Source organism: Hypomesus nipponensis, chromosome 9 (genome assembly GCF_054491055.1).
Source record: "Hypomesus nipponensis isolate SF chromosome 9, ASM5449105v1, whole genome shotgun sequence".
Classification (NCBI taxonomy): domain Eukaryota; kingdom Metazoa; phylum Chordata; class Actinopteri; order Osmeriformes; family Osmeridae; genus Hypomesus; species Hypomesus nipponensis.
Window position 1 is genome coordinate 3,195,952 of NC_140369.1, and position 21,549 is coordinate 3,217,500.

The 21,549-nt window shown below is 47.5% G+C and overlaps 1 protein-coding gene across 1 annotated transcript; it reads right to left on the reverse strand.

The window, feature by feature from the left end:
- Positions 1 to 616: 616 nt before the first annotated feature.
- ppm1j (protein phosphatase, Mg2+/Mn2+ dependent, 1J) lies at positions 617 to 18,888 on the reverse strand. Its single transcript, XM_084704284.1, has 10 exons — positions 18,493 to 18,888; positions 10,246 to 10,360; positions 8,335 to 8,667; positions 7,996 to 8,108; positions 7,501 to 7,585; positions 5,843 to 5,961; positions 5,493 to 5,556; positions 5,072 to 5,179; positions 3,121 to 3,272; positions 617 to 2,273 (listed from the first exon to the last, which is right to left on the reverse strand). Exons 1-10 carry the CDS (start codon positions 18,744 to 18,746, stop codon positions 2,123 to 2,125), a joined length of 1,494 nt encoding a protein of 497 aa, XP_084560410.1. The 5' UTR covers positions 18,747 to 18,888; the 3' UTR covers positions 617 to 2,122.
- Between the last annotated feature and the right edge of the window lie 2,661 nt (positions 18,889 to 21,549).

Sequence of the window (21,549 nt, forward strand, 5' to 3'; positions counted from 1 at the left end):
GGAATTTACTTTGGTGGGCAGGTGCATCCAATAAACATAAAACATAGTGTTAATAATGTTACATAATAATTACATAATCATTTTCTATTTTCATTCTAATGTGCATATTGATAATGCATTGACTTCATCAAGTATGAGGCATTGCTTTCCCCTACACAAAAGTAGATCAGCTGCTTTTCAAAGTAAAAAGTATCAGTATTGGTATCGGCAATACTGGCCCTGTATTTACTTGGCATTGGCGTGAACTCTGTTTATGATTTGTAAGGATGTAATGATTGACTGTACAATTTCTGTCTTTCTTCAAGTTAGACCATTTCATTCTGTTCATTGAAACCAATTTCTCATACCAAATTCATAATCTAACTTGTTCATACGATCCTTAAATACCTTACTTGAATAAATTCATACTAAAGATATTTTGACTTGTGCGTGCTCACTAAAGATGAGACAAATTGCTACATATTAAACATTTGATCCCTTAATGTCTTAAAACCAATATTAGGGTGGTGCCCGAAGACTTTATGATAAATTAAGTATTTCTATCCTAACACAAGCATATCACTTGACAAGCAAATAAATGAATCAATCAATCGACAGTCACAGAGTAGACATAAAATCTAATAAAAGGGACAGTTATATTTATTTCAAATTTGGTACACATTCCTCTACCCTTATCGGGTCAGTCGTTATCTAAAACTTACAATGATATGATAATGAACGTAGAATAAAAATAAAATGATAAACAAATATTTCTCAAACATCAAACAAGCTTTAAAAGCTACAGACGACCTAGATACCATAGCTAGGCTACGTATGACAACGTAGGCCTCGTCTTAACAAGGGAAACCTAAAACATCTCAAGGTACACAGTTGAGGTAACTTCTAACATGATTAAACTTGAGTGCTTTCGAGAAGACGAAAACAAAAACACACAGATCTTAATTCATCCCTTAAGCATATTAAGGCAGTTGAGTGAAGCTCATGTCATGCTGTACCAACGAACACCAACCCAAACTCAAACTGCACCTCCGATCTGAACAAGCGCGACTAAACGGAGAACAGTCGTCCTGGGCCTCAGGTAAAACTGTTCTGTGTTCGTTCAGCAAGCGCTTATATCCAAAGTGTTATCGTTAGAGCGATCTCTGCTACACGGACAGATCAAGCCAACTTTCGAGCATGTTTCTGGGATCAGAACCATTTGATCGCACACCTCCCTCAGGAGATGCAGCTATAGGTCCGATTCCAGGCATGTTTACATTATTGTCAGACACAATCATCCACCTTTAAATGGAACAGAAACAAGGTAGCCTTTAGAAAGGTAACATACATTTCTTAACATGATGAAACAAGAAAAAAGAAACAACAAAAAAAGAAGAAAAAAGAGACCCGATGACACAGTAAAGTGCGTTCTGTTATTAGTCCTGTATCGTTAAATGCGAAACGTTTGGTGTCCAACAGGGTAGGTTTCATGATGCAGCACATTCCAGCTCTTTACAACGGTCAGACACCAAGCTGGCCAAAGTAGAACTTCAATCTCACAATCTTTGTTATCTATGCCCTCCACATCCATAAATAAATAAAATAAACATAATCATTTGCTCTCACATTCTTACTCCTGGCTTTGTCCGAGTTCCTTTTCCAGCCACTAAAACAACGTTCTCACGAGGTAAAGATCCTGGAGTGAGATCTCTCTGAGGGGGAGATGCACGGTAGATCTACGACACTACAGGGGCTTTTGTCTCGTTGTACAGCTGCTCTCCACTCCCAGCTGGTCTGGACGCTGGGGAGAGGTTATGCCATATAGGAGGGCCGGTTCCATGAATCTCAAACAGGAAAATGTTTGGAGGGAGCCTGGGGGAGGTTGGAGAAGGGGGCAGGCCAGGGGGCAGGCCAGGGGGAGGAGGTTAGGGGGGCAGACCGGAGGGGGGGGAAGGTGGACGAGGGGGGCCAGAGGAGGTTGGTTTCCCCATGAGGGAGGTGTTGTCTTCACTCCCCCTTGTCCAACGCTACGGAGGGGGTATGGGCGGGGGGCGGCGAGATGGTGATGGGGGGGCGGCGTTGAGCACTGTCCTCCGAGCGTGGCGGGTGTGTCCTCTCTAGGTTGTCAGGGCGACACGGCCTGTCATGTCTCCGCCACCTCGCGTTCCGCCAACGGGATCACAAACACGGTGATGTCATCGCCCGAGCCCAGTCTGTCATTGGGCAGCCTCCAGCCCCGCTCCTTCAGCACGCCGCGTGATCTCATCAGCAGGTCTTGGGCCGCCAGTGTGTACCTGTCGCCGTGGAGATACAGTTTACATCATGAATCGCCACGGAGACGGAATTAACCTCACGTATCCCCATGGAGATGGAATTTACCTTACATATCACCATGGGAATATAATTTACCCTACAATTTCCCTAACATATCACCATGGAGATACTAATGAATCTGTATCTTTTTTTACAGTTCTAGTGCTCATAACACTGGTGAATCAGTGTACATACTGTTGAGATATTAACTCCTAAAGACTAAGCTAGTTTGACGAGTGCAGGAAACTGTTCAAGTTAGACATCTAGTGGTGATACTAGTACTACACATACAGTTTACCCTTGGCTTGGATTGCATTTACATATGGACACACACACACACATATACAAGCAGGTATCAGCAAGAATATATATTTGTGACATTTAGAATGTTCTGGGTCTGTACCCCATGGGTTAAGGTTAAACATGTAGAATGATCTACCTTGTGTCAGTCTTATACATCTAGAATACAACTATTGTACTTGCTGTGTAATATATATTTTTGTTGCTTGCTTTTTTCCCCTGCAGGTACACCCTTGCACTTTTTCGAGGTTCATGTTGTTTAATTGTATCTTGTTAAACTACATGCTCTTATGGTTCTTCCCTTTGGCACTTATTTAGTTTTCACAAGGTATGCTTCATGTTTTGGTTACCCGCAATGTTTGGGGCTATCTAGTTATGATCAGTGACCTATGTACTTTCATAAAGCTCTCTTTTGGAAGTCGCTTTGGATAAAAGCGTCTGCTAAATGCATAAATGTAAATGTAGAATGTTTTGGACCTGTATCTCATGGGTCAGGGTTAGACTCGTAGAACGTTCTGGACTCTGTACCTCAGGGGGTCGGTGGGGTCGCAGCAGGCCAGGAAGCCAGACACGGCATCAGCGGCGTCCCTGTCGGTGGTCACGTCCCACAATCCATCTGTGCCCATGACCAGGACGTCATCGGGGCCATGCTTGTAGTCAGACAAGTCGTACACCTTCACCTGGAGAAGGTGAGGAGGTGAGAAGGTGAGGAGGTGAGAAGATGAGGAGGTTCAGGAAGTGGAGTAGAATTGTACATTCAGATTGTGTGCTAGTATTTAACGATGTCATATTGTAGTCAAGGCTATTGCTGCACTGCAACTGGTACAAATAGAGGCTGTTCCTTGGCACTAACCACTGAGATAGCGTTCAAACTGTGTCCTTGATTGTCTGCATCATTTACTATATGTTTTCTTAGTCCGTTGATTTGGATGAAAGATTCTGCTAGATGTATAATAAGTAAGGCATTATTAAATCTCAATCCACGGCACTGTAGTGAGCTGTACTGTTTCACTGTTTCACTGTAGTGAGCTGTACGGTTTCACTGTTTCACTGTAGTGAGCTGTACGGTTTCACAGTAGTGAGCTGCACTGTTTCACTGTAGTGAGCTGTACTGTTTCACTGTTTCACTGTAGTGAGCTGTACGGTTTCACTGTAGTGAGCTGCACTGTTTCACTGTAGTGAGCTGTACTGTTTCACTGTTTCACTGTAGTGAGCTGTACGGTTTCACTGTTTCACTGTAGTGAGCTGTACGGTTTCACTGTAGTGAGCTGCACTGTTTCACTGTAGTGAGCTGTACTGTTTCACTGTTTCACTGTAGTGAGCTGTACTGTTTCACTGTAGTGAGCTGTACTGTTTCACTGTAGTGAGCTGTACCGTTTCACTGTTTCACTGTAGTGAGCTGCACTGTTTCACTGTAGTGAGCTGTACGGTTTCACTGTAGTGAGCTGTACTGTTTCACTGTCTCACTGTATTGAGCTGTAGTGAGCTGTACTGTTTCACTGTTTCACTGTAGTGAGCTGTACGGTTTCACTGTTTCACTGTAGTGAGCTGTACGGTTTCACAGTAGTGAGCTGCACTGTTTCACTGTAGTGAGCTGTACTGTTTCACTGTTTCACTGTAGTGAGCTGTACTGTTTCACTGTAGTGAGCTGCACTGTTTCACTGTAGTGAGCTGTACTGTTTCACTGTTTCACTGTAGTGAGCTGTACGGTTTCACTGTAGTGAGCTGTACTGTTTCACTGTAGTGAGCTGCACTGTTTCACTGTAGTGAGCTGTACTGTTTCACTGTAGTGAGCTGTACTGTTTCACTGTTTCACTGTAGTGAGCTGTACTGTTTCACTGTTTCACTGTAGTGAGCTGTACTGTTTCACTGTAGTGAGCTGCACTGTTTCACTGTAGTGAGCTGTACGGTTTCACTGTAGTGAGCTGTACTGTTTCACTGTCTCACTGTATTGAGCTGTAGTGAGCTGTACTGTTTCACTGTCTCACTGTATTGAGCTGTAGTGAGCTGTACTGTTTCACTGTCTCACTGCATTGAGCTGTAATGAGCTGTACTGTTTCACTGTCTCACTGCATTGAGCTGTAGTGAGCTGTACTGTCTCAGTATTGACAGTGTGGGATTTCGGGCTGTCGAACCAGCACCCTGAAAACAACGTGTTCATTCAGCGGGTAGAGGGGGGATTTGAACTCATAACCTCTTGATCAGCAGTCAAAAAGCTGTTCCCCTGGGCTACATCCTCAGACTTGACACCCTGCAGTGACCAGAGTGACCACAGTAACCACAGTAACCAGAGTGACCACAGTAACCACAGTGACCAGAGTGACCACAGTGACCACAGTAACCACAGTAACCACAGTGAACAGAGTGACCAGAGTGACCACAGTGACCAGAGTGACCACAGTAACCACAGTAACCACAGTGACCACAGTGACCACAGTGAACACAGTGAACACAGTGACCAGAGTAACCAACGTCTCACCTCAGGACAGCAGGAGAGGAAGGGCTTGATGTGGATGTTGGAGTTAAACACCTTCAGGTCATGATCTCCCAGACCTCGCGTAACTCCGATGGTGGCCATGACACGAGCCTGAACACACACACACGCACCATAATGTGGGTTAGTACCTGGGGGTGTGCTGTGGATTCTAGGAAAATCCTCTTAAAAGGGATCCCTGACTCAGGAACATTTCTCCTATGAAGAATATTGACTACACACACACACACACACGCAAGTACACATGCACGGCCATCCACACACACCTGCATGGCCATACACACATACACCGACATTATAGGGTTTTGGATTGGTTTACGTGCATTTTCACACACACGTACACCTGCATGCCCATACAGTCAAATGCCTGGCACAATGCATATTCATCTCGGATCAACAACTTCACCTTCTTTCCTTCTCCGTATATGAGAGGAAACTTCAGGTCTTCCTCCACGATGGTCTTATAGGCCCTGCGAACACAGCGGGACACATAACCAGGATTAACACAGCACTGGAGCCAGAACAATGGGACAGCGCTTTTTTGCCCCCTCACTCCAATCTTTCTATAATCTCTTTATGTAATCGATAAACTCAGTTACCTTTCATACCAGTTTACTCCCTCTACACGGGAGTAATGGATGCTAGGCCACGGTAAAGCTTTGTGTTTCAGAACAAGGGGCAGGTCACTAATAGTGATGCATGGTCGTTCATGTACCCTTCATGTAAAGTGTTTTCTGTGCTTGACGGGTGTGTTACCAGCCGGTCATGGTGTGGTCTCTGAACAGCATCTTCTTGCCCAGCTCCTTGTGTTGGATCCTCCTGGGGAACTCCATGTGTGTGAAGTCATTACCCAGCAGCTCTGGCCTAAGGAAGCCCTGCAGGGACACACAGAACCACGCGCACAACGATGACGTTTCATTTACAGACACATGACACACGCCTGCGTGGTGACGGGTTGGGAAAAGAGGAGTCGGGGAATCGTCTGGGAGGCAAGAGAGTGCAGCGGTCTGTTGATGAAACTGGATACTTGGAAACGATTTGATAATCTCCTGAGCTGCAGGTGAAGATTAAAGAGTAGCGGGAGAAAGAGTAAGCAGTCTGCCAAACTAGGCCGAGTGCTGGCCCAGAGTGAGTCGCGTTCACTCGATCACAAGAACAAATAATAAACAAACTAAAAAACACGCCCATCGACAACTAGAACTCTCCCGCTCGAAATCCGTGGAAACACAAGCTGGTTCTCTAGATAGCGGCAAGGTTCCTAGAATCCTGGACGGGTTCAAGAACCACAGCTAATTTGGTATATAAGGAGTACAAGAGAGACAAAGAAAACAGCACCAAGCACAGGAAGGAGGTCTGGGTTTGGCTTTCACAGCTGTATAACCAAAACGATGGCGGGGGGGGGGGAACCGTTATATAAATGACAGAAATACACGAGTCTCTTCAGAGTTCCCCCAGGGCTCCCACTCCTCCACTCAAATAGAACCAGCCGCTGCAGCAGGGGACTGTGGGCGATCCAGGGCTGTGGTTCAGAGCGCTCGCTCCCTCTCCGGCAGAGCAGGAAGGGTCAGGGAGGCAGGGAGGCAGGGAGGCAGGGAGGCAGGAAGGGTCAGGGACCCAGGGACGTAGGGAGGCAGGGACGTAGGGAGGCAGGGAGGCAGGGACGTAGGGAGGCAGGGAGGGTCAGGGACGCAGGGACATAGGGACGCAGGGACGTAGGGAGGCAGGGACGTAGGGAGGCAGGGACGTAGGGAGGCAGGGAGGCAGGAAGTGTCAGGGAGGCAGGGATACAGGGAGTCAGGGACGTAGGAAGTGTCAGGGATGCAGGGACGTAGGGAGGCAGGGACGTAGGGAGGCAGGAAGTGTCAGGGAGGCAGGGATACAGGGAGTCAGGGACGTAGGAAGTGTCAGGGAGGCAGGGACGTAGGGAGGCAGGGACGTAGGGAGGCAGGGACGTAGGGAGGCAGGGACGTAGGAAGTGTCAGGGAGGCAGGGACGTAGGGAGGCAGGGACGTAGGGAGGCAGGGACGTAGGAAGTGTCAGGGAGGCAGGGACGTAGGGAGGCAGGGACGTAGGGAGGCAGGGACGTAGGAAGTGTCAGGGAGGCAGGGACGTAGGGAGGCAGGGGACGTAGGAAGTGTCAGGGAGGCAGGGACGTAGGGAGGCAGGGGACGTAGGAAGTGTCAGGGAGGCAGGGACGTAGGGAGGCAGGGACGTAGGGAGGCAGGGGACGTTTCTGACGCCTCCTCTGCTACTCAGGGGCATGGGGAAGGGGGGGAGGTTAGTTACGTTTGTTTTATAGTTTATTAAATTGCTTATTACACTAATGTAGAGGTTAGATGGCTCACACACACGTGCACACACACACACAGAAACACACACACACACAGGTAATGTGGAGGAGCCTCTGAGCTCACCAGGTACTGCAGACGCTGCCTCTCTGATTCTGGAGTAAACTCGTTGGACATCGGGATTACCTCATCATTGCGGATGATTATGGCTCTGTGGGAAGAGAGGAAGGGAGGGAAGATAGAGAGAGGAGGAAAGGGAGAGGGGGAGGGAAGGACAGAGAGAGAGGGGGAGGGAGGGAGGGAAAGAGAGAGAAACAGGGAGAATAAAGAGAGAGCGACAGAAGAGAAACATCACATGAGGAGGGTACAGCTCAGGGTTAAAATGATGCACAAGCAGCACTTTATGAAGGTTCCAGCCCGTCTGCTTAATGACACTGCAGTTGCACCACGTAAACAGCAGAGGGCAGAAATTGGATTCTGATTAACACTAACCCTTCTGGTTTTAGTGTGACCAGTGCTGTTGTCATACTGGTTCTTGTGTGTGACCAGCGTGTGATCAGCGTGTGATCAGCGTGTGACCAGATCAGCGTGTGATCAGCGTGTGACCAGCGTGTGACCTACCTGCTGTCTCCTGCGTTGGCGACGTACAGCTTCCCCATCAGGTGAACAGCAGCCAGGGCACAGCAACCCCCTGAGATGGCATAGGAGGCCTTCTCCTTCTCTATCAGCTCATCCTGCCGCACACACACAGCAGGTCACCCTCCACGCTACGTCACCAACCAGCTTACACACACAGCTCAGTGGTTAGAGCATTTCAGTGAAGGTCATCCCAAGTTCAAATCCCCCCCTCTCCCCCCTCGTACGTTTCTTTCAATAAAAGCTAAATGAAACGCCGATCGAAGGGGTTCACATTAACACGTTATCGGACGCGTGCAAACAGAGCCATCACTCCAGACTCACCATCTGCTTGAAGGCGTTCTCGATGACCCCCATCACCAGGCTCTCCAGACTAACCGTCTTCTCCATGTGGAAGCGGACGGTGGCGTCGCTGACGGCGTCGCCATCCTCTGCCGAGCCCTGGCCCGCCCCCTTCTTCACGTCGGCCTGGTAGGGGCTACCGTTCTTGGCCAGGCAGATAGGGGGAGCAGCGGTGGGGTTCTCCAGCAGGTGGGCGATGTCGCCCAGCCGGTCCCTGATCAGGCGGTGGAGGAGTTTGGAAGCCACGATGGCCGCGCCGGAGCCTGCGTGGCCGTCGAACACGCCCCAGTAGAACATGGGGATCCCTGTTCCGTCCTGCAGAGGGATGGCACACGTCAGAGTCGGGCTGGTAATCAGAAGGTTGCCGGATCGATTCCCCGCTGTGCCAATGACCTTGTGTCCTTGGGCAAGGCACTTCACCCTACTTGCCTCGGAGGGACTATCCCTGTACTGACTGTAAGTTGCTCTGGATAAGAGCGTCTGCTAAATGACTAACTGTAAATGTATGCTTGTGTGTGTTTGTCTCTGTGTGTGTGTGCCTCTGTGTGTGTCTGCTTTGAAGGTAGACCAACAGTTCAACACATCGTTCACTCAAGTAGAATTACAGATACACATGTTTCAAAAGTCTCTGGTTAAAGTACCGACTACCCTTTCACACTCAAGTTAAAGTAAAGAAGTAAAGAAGTATGGGCTCTGACGTGTACTTCAGCCATGTAGCCATGGTGATGTAAAGTCCCACACAGTGGTAATTCATAGTGATTATTGTACATTGTGGCTCCATAGTAATTACAGTGAGCTAATCCTCTAGTCCCAGCAGCTCCTGGGGTACAGAACAAAGCTGGATTAGGACGAAAGAAGATACCAGTTCAGGCATTGCAGCGCCACGGTAACCCCAGCAAACAGTGTAACCCATAATACTCATACATCCCATGATAACTGGGAACCAGCTGATGATGTAGATGCCCTTTCACCTGTGTGCTAGAAAAGCGAGGTTTTTACCTCATATAGCTGAAGGCGTTTATCCAACTCTCAACGACTTGCTGAATTATAGAGTAGGTGATTTGAACGGGCATGCCAGCAAAGCCTTCAGAGCGAGCAGTGACCTTGAGGGCAGTGTAGCGCAGTGTGACAGCAGTGCCCCTTCAGTGGGTCACAGTTCAGGGCTTACTGCTAGGCTAGCTAACATGAAGGAACTGCTGCTACGCTAGCTTGGTTATGGCTAGCAATGGAGCAGGCCTGGGACATCTGTTTATCCCTCCTCTGACCAGGCTGGGGGAGGGGGGGAGCTCTCAGAGATTATGTAATTGATTTAGGACAGAGGGGTAGAAGGGGTGTAAGGGGCAGGAGGGGGCAGGAGAGGGCAGGAGGGGGAGGCGGCTGTGTTTGTGCTCTGAGAGGGGCTGGCTTGACAGGCTCTTGGACTGTCGACTGCTGAGCTCATTCATTTGGAGTAGAGAGGGAGCGTGTTCTTTTGTTGAATTTTGTGTGGTGGAGACAGCAACAGTGATATGGCCATCTGGCCTGTAATTATATCTATCTGTCTGTCTGTGAATATTTTGATGAATAATATAATCCTATCCTCCCTCTGTTGAATCCTCTGGTCTGTCCTGTCCCCTGGCTGTATACCCTGCCCCTGTCAGTGTAGCCCACCAGACACAAGATCTGGCTCCTGATCCAATTTGTTGTTCCAAAATATGTCCTCCCTCGTTTCTGCGTAGTGAGGATTTATGATACCTCAGCCCTGGTACAGAGACCCGCGGCTCTTCAGTGTGGCCGGCATAGAACGATAAGAGGTAGAGAACCCTTGTGTTCCTCACGGTTCTTCATAGAGAACGACAGAGGTGGAGAACCCTGGGCAACCTCAGGGTTCTCCGTGGAGAACATGTTCCTCACCCCGTTGTCCTCCATCATGGTGGAGTTGCGCTGCTTGCCGCTGGTCTTCCTGATCAGCAGCTTCTCACAGCAAGCCTGGTCTTCGTTCAGCATGCTCTTCCCTGCGTTGATCACCCTGCAGACGGACAAAGGTTAGCTAGGAGTTCACACACACATGCACACACACACACATGCACGCACGCACGCACACACGGTCTTCACAGTATGCACCTTCCTGTCATAGTAAATTGATCAGATGGGAGATGATGGGAGGATAAGAGCTTCACAGTGGTGTATGACTCCATACCTCTCTGCACCCCACTCTATCCTGTGGTACTCTACTGCACTGGGATGGACTGTCAATTCATGGTACCACGTTATGCTGCACAATAATGTACTTTACTATAATGATCTGGCCTGCAGTATAGCACACTACAATCTACTGTACAATTCCCCACTGTAATATCCTATACCAAACTATAACTAAAACATGCAGGGCAGGGAGGTCCGAGGACCAGGATTGGGAACCCCTGGTTTAAAGTAATATCAAACATCCAAACATTTGGAAAAAGACGATATTGATATATGCCTATGCTGTTCTGCACACTGTGCGCTATCTGCTGCTGTGTCTTTTCAGTACAGTAGTCAAGAGTGTGGAGGTGACTCCAGGCCACTGCAGTGAGGAGGTGACCCCAGGCCTCTGCAGTGAGGAGGTGACTCCAGGCCACTGCAGTGTGGAGGTGACTCCAGGCCACTGCAGTGAGGAGGTGACTCCAGGCCACTGCAGTGTGGAGGTGACTCCAGGCCACTGCAGTGAGGAGGTGACTCCAGGCCACTGCAGTGATGAGGTGACTCCAGGCCACTGCAGTGAGGAGGTGACTCCAGGCCACTGCAGTGAGGAGGTGACTCCAGGCCACTGCAGTGAGGAGGTGACTCCAGGCCACTGCAGTGAGGAGGTGACTCCAGGCCACTGCAGTGAGGAGGTGACTCCAGGCCACTGCAGTGAGGAGGTGACTCCAGGCTACTGCAGTGTGGAGGTGACTCCAGGCTACTGCAGTGTGGAGGTGACTCCAGGCCACTGCAGTGAGGAGGTGACTCCAGGCCACTGCAGTGAGGAGGTGACTCCAGGCCACTGCAGTGAGGAGGTGACTCCAGGCCACTGCAGTGAGGAGGTGACTCCAGGCCACTGCAGTGAGGAGGTGACTCCAGGCCACTGCAGTGAGGAGGTGACTCCAGGCCACTGCAGTGTGGAGGTGACTCCAGGTTACTGCAGTGAGGAGGTGACTCCAGGCCACTGCAGTGTGGAGGTGACTCCAGGCCACTGCAGTGTGGAGGTGACTCCAGGCCACTGCAGTGAGGAGGTGACTCCAGGCCACTGCAGTGAGGAGGTGACTCCAGGCCACTGCAGTGAGGAGGTGACTCCAGGCCACTGCAGTGAGGAGGTAACTCCAGGCCACTGCAGTGTGGAGGTGACTCCAGGCCACTGCAGTGAGGAGGTGACTCCAGGCTACTGCAGTGAGGAGGTGACTCCAGGCCACTGCAGTGTGGAGGTGACTCCAGGCCACTGCAGTGAGGAGGTGACTCCAGGCCACTGCAGTGAGGACGGAGAGCTCTGCATTAAACTGTTCTCTCTAGCCCCCTTCACTGTGTTAAACAGTACACTTCTCTCTCTGTTAAATAGTCTCCTTCACTGTGTTAAACAGTCTACTCTCTGTTTAACAATCCCTTTCTCTCTAAACAGTCAACATCTCTGTGTTACACAGGCCAGTTCTCTGTGTTTCACAGTCCAGTTTTCATTGTTAAACAGTCTACTTTTGCTTTTAAGAAAATATTTCCTTCATTTAACATCTGCTTTTGTACAAAGCATCAAAGAAAAATGCAGAAGATGAAAGGATCAGAAGTTCAAACTGTATTTTGGAATTTGGTCATGACAGTCTTACTTTCAAATAAAAATCTAATGTATTTGTATAGCCCTTTTTACACGCAAGCATGTCACAGAGGGCTTCAGAGGGCACCCATAGAACTGCCCCTCAACCAACCTAAACCAACCGACCTAAACCCTCAAAGTGTTTACACTTTCAAAGTGTAAAGATCTGAAATGACACAGCTGCTGCTGTACAACGATTGATCACTTCCTCCTAACTCGGGGAGACAACTCATGTTCGAGCGTTACGTAACACTTCTCAATGATAGAACTATTGGATTTAAATCGTACATTGGATTTGAATAATCTAAAGCACAATTTCAGACATTTTCCTTAAGCATCCTGGAAACATGCCGTGTGTAGAGGATTACTAGAGACTCCATCATGCCACTGCGATGGAGTGGGGGAGGGCGGTATAGAAAGAAAGAAAAAAGAGGGAGGGTGGGAAAAAAGAAGTATATAAAGATGGCAAAGGGACTGAGAGAGAGGAAGAGAGAGGGAGGGTGGCAGATTGAGAGACAGAGAGTGTCAAGTATTAGCAGTCCAATATGTTGCACTTGCCTGTCGGTTAAAGACTGCTAGCAGAGTGTGTTAACACACTAGCAATGCTGCCCAAATCTGGATTATAAAAAGCCATCTAGTTTCTAATCAGTTGAAAGCTGCAGTAAAAGCCAGAGAGAAGATCTGTGCATTAGGGCAGATGATAAGAGAGGACTACAAGTGTGCTGTCCTCTGGACCTTCAGGTCTTGCTCAACACAGGGTTATCTTTACAGCACGTTGGCAAATATTTGCGGGCACCGTGGGCAAGACCAACTCTTTTGTACATCTCTGGTTGGTTCAGGGGTGGAGGGGTTAAAATGCAAAATCAGGAAGGATAACGTTACGGGTTTTCTGTTAGTCCCATCTCAACTGACATTTTTTAAATCTAAGTTTCAAGATTCCAAGGCCAGTTTGGACAAGTTATAGACTAAATCTGATCAGCCTTGTTTTAAAGTGCCTAACTTGTGTTCAGAAGTTAAAGCTACCCTCAGCTGTGGCTCCAGTCATATGGCAACATGTGACTAACAGAGAAAGACATTGTTAGAGTTGTGTGTGTGAGTGTTGACTCTCTCTCACTCTCTCTCTCTCTCTCTCTCTCTCTCTCTCTCTCTCTCTCACACACATGCACACACACAGCAATTAAAAAAGAGGATGCTTCTGGCTCAAGTCACTTCCTTATTTTTGAGAATTTGAGACCAAAACTTTGCTTTTCTTTTGAAATGATAATGCCGCATAGTGACCTATGTTTTATCAGGGTTTTTTTCTCGACCATCTCAGTGACCAGAATGAAAGAGCAAATACGCCACACTCGATTTCCCATCACACCCTCAGCTTGGGACTGAAAATAAGAAACGAGCGACTCACAACCACAATTAACTCCTCTCTCTCTTTCTCTCTCTCTGTCTGAGTGTCTGTGGTTTCCTACTCATGGGTCTGTAGGTAAACATTTACTGCCCAGCAGGTTTCTCTTACTATTCAGAGATTGTTGATCTCTGAATCATAAAGTTGTTGTTGTTGTTGGTGTGGAACACAACAACATGCTGTCACCGGTTAACCTAAGGAGACATTGAGGGACAATAAAAAACAGATACTCTAAGCCTGACAGCGGAATGTAGCTTGGCTACATTGCTAGGCAGATGTTTCTACCCACACAGTGATCGTCTACAGTCCTGGTAGTGAACTGACAGTAGGCCCACATTTGTGCCTTCCCAACAGCCTTGAGGCTTCTTCAGTGGCATGTGATAAGAGAATGTGGGCAGGGGAGTTCTCTTTTAGTAAGGAGCTGGTGTCTAGTTAAGGCTGGTATGCCCTGCCCAGGTGGCTAGGGTTGAAACCGGTTTGTGTGTGGGTAGACAAAATGGTACCTGTGTGTGTATGTAGGTTGATATCAGTGTGTGTGTGTGTGTAGACAGGGTGGTACCAGTGGGTGTGTGTGGGTGTGTGTGTAGACAGGGTGGTACCAGTGCGTGTGTGTGGGTGTGTGTGTAGACAGGGTGGTACCAGTGCGTGTGTGTGGGTGTGTGTGTAGACAGGGTGGTACCAGTGGGTGTGTGTGGGTGTGTGTGTAGACAGGGTGGTACCAGTGGGTGTGTGTGGGTGTGTGTGTAGACAGGGTGGTACCAGTGGGTGTGTGTGGGTGTGTGTGTAGACAGGGTGGTACCAGTGCGTGTGCGTGTGTGTGTGTGTAGACAGGGTGGTACCAGTGGGTGTGTGTGGGTGTGTGTGTAGACAGGGTGGTACCAGTGCGTGTGCGTGTGTGTGTGTGTAGACAGGGTGGTACCAGTGGGTGTGTGTGGGTGTGTGTGTAGACAGGGTGGTACCAGTGGGTGTGTGTGGGTGTGTGTGTAGACAGGGTGGTACCAGTGGGTGTGTGTGGGTGTGTGTGTAGACAGGGTGGTACCAGTGCGTGTGCGTGTGTGTGTGTGTAGACAGGGTGGTACCAGTGGGTGTGCGTGTGTGTGTGTAGACAGGGTGGTACCAGTGGGTGTGTGTGGGTGTGTGTAGACAGGGTGGTACCAGTGGGTGTGTGTGGGTGTGTGTGTAGACAGGGTGGTACCAGTGGGTGTGTGTGGGTGTGTGTGTAGACAGGGTGGTACCAGTGGGTGTGTGTGGGTGTGTGTGTAGACAGGGTGGTACCAGTGCGTGTGTGTGGGTGTGTGTGTAGACAGGGTGGTACCAGTGGGTGTGTGTGGGTGTGTGTGTAGACAGGGTGGTACCAGTGGGTGTGTGTGGGTGTGTGTGTAGACAAGGTGGTACCAGTGGGTGTGCGTGTGTGTGTGTGTAGACAGGGTGGTACCAGTGCGTGTGTGTGGGTGTGTGTGTAGACAGGGTGGTACCAGTGGGTGTGTGTGGGTGTGTGTGTAGACAGGGTGGTTCCAGTGGGTGTGTGTGGGTGTGTGTGTAGACAGGGTGGTACCAGTGGGTGTGTGTGGGTGTGTGTGTAGACAGGGTGGTACCAGTGGGTGTGTGTGGGTGTGTGTGTAGACAGGGTGGTACCAGTGGGTGTGTGTGGGTGTGTGTGTAGACAGGGTGGTACCAGTGCGTGTGCGTGTGTGTGTGTCATTCAGAAAGCTCAGTGAGAGTGTTGCATGAGACACTGCGTCTCTGCAGAGGGCTGTCACTGTGACCCAGACTGAGGCAGGGTCACATGCCTCTCTCAAACGTCTGAGGCATGTTTGATTAAACCATGTGCCACCTCTCTGTGATGGTTATACCGGTGAGGCTGGTAGATTAGACAAATGTTGGTAAATAAAGTACAACCCTCGGTAACAAGATGAGGAGATAAACATAAACAATGACAAAATGGCCGCCAGAGTACTGCAGGGTGAGAAAGTGGACATTTACAAGCCACGTTGCAAAGTAAAACACTACTAGGTAGGAGTGGGAATCTTTTGGTACCTCACGATTCGATTCAAATTGATTCTTGGGGTCACGATTCGAATAAAAATCGATTCACGATTTGTAGATTTTTTTTAATCCCCCATTAATGTTTATACAAAAAAAAGAAGTTTTTTTACACTTGTGAATCGATGTGAATCGCTAGGAGACTGAATCGCGATTCAAATGTGTTTTTCCCCCACCACTACAAGGCATAGTGTACAAAATAATACTACAGTGCAACAAGAACATCTCAATCAACTGCTGTGCAATTTGGAAAACGAAGCGCTGAACAATGATAGCAGGACAGATCTTCCTCAGAACTTCTGTTCCCTGTGAGTCACTGTGCTTCTAGGGAGTGGGGGAGTCAGATGCTGGGTTATGCAACAGCAACCGGGCCTCTATTACTGGGCCAGCGGTCTTGTTGTAAAGTGCTTGACCGGAAAATAATCTTGGCCAGTGAGTGAGTGTCTGTGTGTGGGAGAGAGAGAGAGTATGGGGAGAGAGAGAGAGGGATTGAGAGAGGGAGGGAGAACAAAGAAAAAACAAACAAAAGACAGAAAGCAGGAAAAAAGTAGGAAAGAAAAAGAGAAACGACAGCCAAAGCACTGTAAATGCTAATATCACGTGTTTTGGAACAGGTGTACAGCTGGCTTAGTTACTCCTGACAATGATTTGCAGGAGCAAGCAGCACAAAGACCTGAAGGCGCAGTCAACAACAAGAACATGTCCTCCACAATCACAAAGTCTTCTAAATGAATAAAATCTCAAATGTTTTACAAAATGATCTCAAGTAGGTTATATTCTTCTTTATTTTCAGTTAATAGAGGAGTCCAGCATACACTGGTGTCACAGGATGGATAACTCACTCATTACTGGCCCATTTTACTGTATGATAACCCACTCTCAACTGAGCAGTATACATGATAACCCACTCATAACTGAGCAGTATACATGATAACCCACTCATAACTGAGCAGTATACATGATAACCCACTCATAACTGAGCAGTATACATGATAACCCACTCATAACTGAGCAGTATACATGATAACCCACTCATAACTGAGCAGTATACATGATAACCCACTCATAACTGAGCAGTATACATGATAACCCACTCATAACTGAGCAGTATACATGATAACCCACTCATAACTGAGCAGTATACATGATAACCCACTCATAACTGTGCAGTATACATGATAACCCACTCATAACTGAGCAGTATACATGATAACCCACTCATAACTGAGCAGTATACATGATAACCCACTCATAACTGAGCAGTATACATGATAACCCACTCATAACTGTGCAGTATACATGATAACCCACTCATAACTGTGCAGTATACATGATAACCCACTCATAACTGAGCAGTATACATGATAACCCACTCATAACTGAGCAGTATACATGATAACCCACTCATAACTGAGCAGTATACATGATAACCCACTCATAACTGAGCAGTATACATGATAACCCACTCATAACTGAGCAGTATACATGATAACCCACTCATAACTGTGCAGTATACATGATAACCCACTCATAACTGAGCAGTATACATGATAACCCACTCATAACTGAGCAGTATATTGCGTGACAGATAAGCCTTTGGGAGGGATGGATGCTAGGAGATGAGCATCTCCATCCTCCCTCACTCCCCCTGATCTTTTCTGCCTCCCTCCATTTTCTCTGCTTCAATATACAACTCCATATCTCCCTTCCCCTGCCCGCCCGCCCTCCCTCCCTACCCCATCCCCTCCATTCCTTTGTACTCTCCATCCCTCTCTCCTCTTCCTCTCTCCCTCACTCTCTCCCTCCCTCTCTCCTCTTCCTCTCTCCATCCCTCTCTCCCTCACTCTCTCCCTCCCTCTCTCCTCTTCCTCTCTCCATCCCTCTCTCCCTCACTCTCTCCTCTTCCTCTCTCCATCCCTCTCTCCCTCACTCTCTCCTCTTCCTCTCCCCATCCCTCTCTCCCTCCCTCTCTCCTCTTCCTCTCCCCATCCCTCCCTCCACCAGTTCAAGTCCTGCCTCCCCCCTGAACAGTCCCATGTACCAGACTCTATGACTCAGCAGTTGGTCATCTGTTACTCCACAACCAGAGAGGGATGGTCTTCAGGCAGAGACATTTCTCCCAAGCAGGGGCTTCAGCACTGCTGCCCCCTCAGAGCCCCCTCACCGTGGCCAAACATCAACCACCAGTACCCCCCACCCTCACCACAAGCCCCCCTCCTCCCCCTGACCATATTTCAGTCCTAAAAAAAAATATAAAAAACATTATCATGTAGCCTATATATGTTCACGTTGAAAGGTAATCCGAATTTCATAATCTCTCTCTCGATCTCATATAGCCTACATACACGCGCAAGCACGCATTAAATGGTTGAGGACATTCATTCATTAAACATAAGCAGTTGAACATTCTGATTTATTTTTTATTTTTATGATCAACCAACGACATTCAACAATTCCCCTTAGCAGGACCTTGAGTTCCTCGTGTATGTTTTATCCTGCATATCCTACCTTCTCTCCCTGACAAACCACTAGAACGAGAAAACCGACTGAACGGTACCGGAAGAATTAACCTGTGCAATGCAGTGAAATATTTTGACGAGATTGCACTGGCAGAGAGGAGGCCGACCGTCGGGTCGTAATGTTACGACGTAACCGAGCAGGATTACAGCATTCTGTGTTCCGCTGCAGAGAAAACAGCTGCCGCCTCTACAGCGGTTTAGTTATACAGGGAAATGATCATTTCAATTTAGCAACAGGCCGTTCAATACATTCGCCATAGCATCGGATGCCCAGCCGCCCAGCGTGCTCCTACATGATAGGTTTATAATATAAGGCTGTATCGGCTACTGTCTGTTCCATTGCTTTTATTCAATGAATGATGTCATGTCGATCAACTCACTCTGCGTATCCCGTCCGCCAAGGAAGCCTGCTGTCCGTTTTTAACGTGAGCACCGGTCGCGTAGCATGTTCCGTCGAGTATTGGAGGAGCTCCTGGGTTAGGTCTAGAAAGTCGGGTCGACCGTAGGGAAACCGTGGAGGTAGACCGTCCGGACCGCAGTTCTGAACGTTCCCAGAGCCGTGCTGATGGTGGTGGCCGTGCGGCATCATTCCTCCCACCAGCGTGGACATCGCGTTTTTAACTTTGCTTATCATTGCGGTATGAGTGTTAAATGACAGAATCTAGCGTTGCAAAAACATTAGGGGAAAAAAAGATGAACCAACGACGAAGATCATTTCAGGAAGCGATCTTCCGCGGCCCCAGCATGTGACGCTTGATAGACAGTGTTTTCCTCATTCAAAACAGAACCCCCGTTCACCACCACCAGTCAGCAGCGCGTGAAGCAAAGCAATCGGTTCTTCCGCGCGGGCGGGGATTTCGTTGGCTCACGATGGGGACGCATCGCAAATCGTCGACGGTCAGTGGGTTGGGATGAAACGGGCTGGGTTCACATAAGGCTAGTTCATGCCCCCCCCCCCCCCCTCCTAAGTGACGAGGATCCAAGTACCGCGGTTTAATCAACAGGGTCAACTATAGGCTATGCTGCAGTGGCAATTTTAGACTATTTTTAGGGGCGCTAAAGCACCCTAAATTTTGTCTCAGCACCCCTAAAATTAATAATAATAAAAAATGTAATATAATTATTATGAATTATTATCTTAAATACGTTTTTGTGCTATAACGTCTTAAAACAATGTCATTTATTGTTGACACATCATTATTGTTTCATTTGATGCTTGTAGTATAAGGAAAGGGACGTTCATAGTTTTTTCATTCATTCAATATTTTGCATAATAATAAATAAATGTATTAATTGTTATCCAGTGAAATTAGTGATTTATTAGCAAGGGGGTTTAACACTTTTCAAGGCACTGTATCCATGTCACATTCTTATTGGGGGCTGAGCCCCCCTAAAGGTCTGATCCTAGAATTGCCCCTGCTATGCTGCAACACGTAACGCATAGTATAGCCCCCCAAAAGGATAAAAACACACTGGATTTGAATATCCTGACCGTGAATTCAAAATAGCTGACATGTTTTTTCCCACCTGTTTCTGAACCACTACAGTTGAATTGGAGACTAGGAACCCCCCAGGTAAAATCACCATCACTATCATCACTGTTATCACTATTATCATATCACTATCCTTGATGTAATCTATGTTCTGTGTACTTGTATGTTATGTTATACATTACATTTAGCAGATGCTCTTATCCAGGGCGCCTTACAGTAAGTACAGGGACAATCCCCCGAGACAGGTAGGGTGAAATGCCTTGCCCAAGGACACAACGTCATTTAGCATGGCCGGGAATCGAACAGGCAACCTTCTGATTAACAGCCCGATTCCCTAACCGCTCAGCCAACTGACTCCCTCTTATGTCAGGTTTCTTTGCGTTGCAGTCTGAGCCTGTAGTTGTTCTGTGCATATGACAATAAAAGACTTGGACTTTAACTTAAAGTAAAATCATCATCACTATTAGTCACGTGGAGGAATGTGAGAGGAGTCCCCTATCAGTCACCCGATTTATTAGGATCCACAAAAGGACCTAGGCAGTGATGGTTCCTCACACAAGAACCAAAACAGTGACAGTTCTTCAAGGACATCTCAACAGGGATGGTTCCTCACACAAGGACATGCCAGTAATAGAACCTTCTCAAAGAACTGACTCAGGCAATCATGGTTTATTATGTAATGTATTCATTTCGCAGACCCTTTCATCCAAAGCAATGTATAGAGAGAGATTTTGAACCTTCAAACTCTAGATCTGCAGTCAAAATGCTCTATCTCTGAGCTATACAAGTCCTATACGCACGCACACACAATATCTGCGACACTGTCATTGTCATGCCAGTGATGACACTTCACAGTAAGATGGACCAGGTCATGTCATTCAAGTTTTGACCAGTAGAGAGAGCCATAGCACAGGTGATGAAAGATGGCCCTCACCAGACACTGAACAGACCTGATTCATGCATAGTGATACCCATAGTCTACTAGAGATTAGGAGAAATTCATCTTCCATAAGGGAATATGAATCAGTTTGTTGTCTTACCCAGCCTGACACAGGCACACACAGACACACACACAGACACACATAGAGACACACACAGACACATACACACACAAATCTTGTGGGATCAGATCAAAGAAATCCAGTTTATCTCTACTGTATGAAGTGTTGTGTGGTCATCGTCACAGGCGAAGTATAGCAGGTGTTAAGGCTGTCTTTTTACTGGGGAAAAACACAACAAATAGTTCAAAGAAATAGTTCAAAAAGAAAAGTTCAAAGAAACAGCTCAGAAAAAAAAACTTCAAAGAAACAGTTAAGTGAAAACAACAATTGTTTAATGCCCAGGTGTCCTCCCAAAGATCAAAAGTGATCCCCATTACCAAGTTGTTGTCTGTTCCTTACTATTCAATCTCCAACCTTATAAGAGTCTCTGCTTTGCTATAAGAGAGGTTGTACCAAGGAACTGTCAGTCACCAGGGTGTCTTCAACACTGTGTTCATTTAGCAGACACTGTTATCCAAAAGGATGTACAGAGGAGAATTTGAACCAGCAGTGTCTTAATCTGCAGTCAAACCACTGGACTATACCAACCGCAGGTGTAGTGCAGGGCCCCACTGTGGGTGAAGGTGGAGGTGGAGCAGAGATGACATATCTTTGATCTGCCTTAATGTGTGAGAGCAGTGCATTCTGAGAAAGTAGGTGACAGTGAGCCATTTCAGATTGCATACTTTTTGTTTTTAATTTTAGTATGCAGCTGTGCTTACAATGTACATACTGTTGCACCTTGAACTATGACCCGCAGGTCATATGTTCTGCACAGCACAAAATCTGAATATTGTTAAAAAATTGTTGTTGCATATTGGTCCTCGAGACACAAAGTAAACAATATGTATTCATATTTTATTATTGAATAAGGAAATTGAAATAAAAGTGGGTTTCCTACTGT

Bases quoted from the DNA above. Each gene is read 5' to 3' on its own strand.
- ppm1j (XM_084704284.1), bottom strand. From the start codon at position 18,746: ATGATAAGCAAAGTTAAAAACGCGATGTCCACGCTGGTGGGAGGAATG. The intron at 5,962-7,500 runs GTGAGCTCAGAG...GTGTCCCTGCAG, and splicing joins GGCAGCGTCTGCAGTACCTG to GGCTTCCTTAGGCCAGAGCT. The intron at 2,274-3,120 runs GTACAGAGTCCA...CCACGGCGACAG, and splicing joins GACCCCACCGACCCCCTGAG to GTACACACTGGCGGCCCAAG.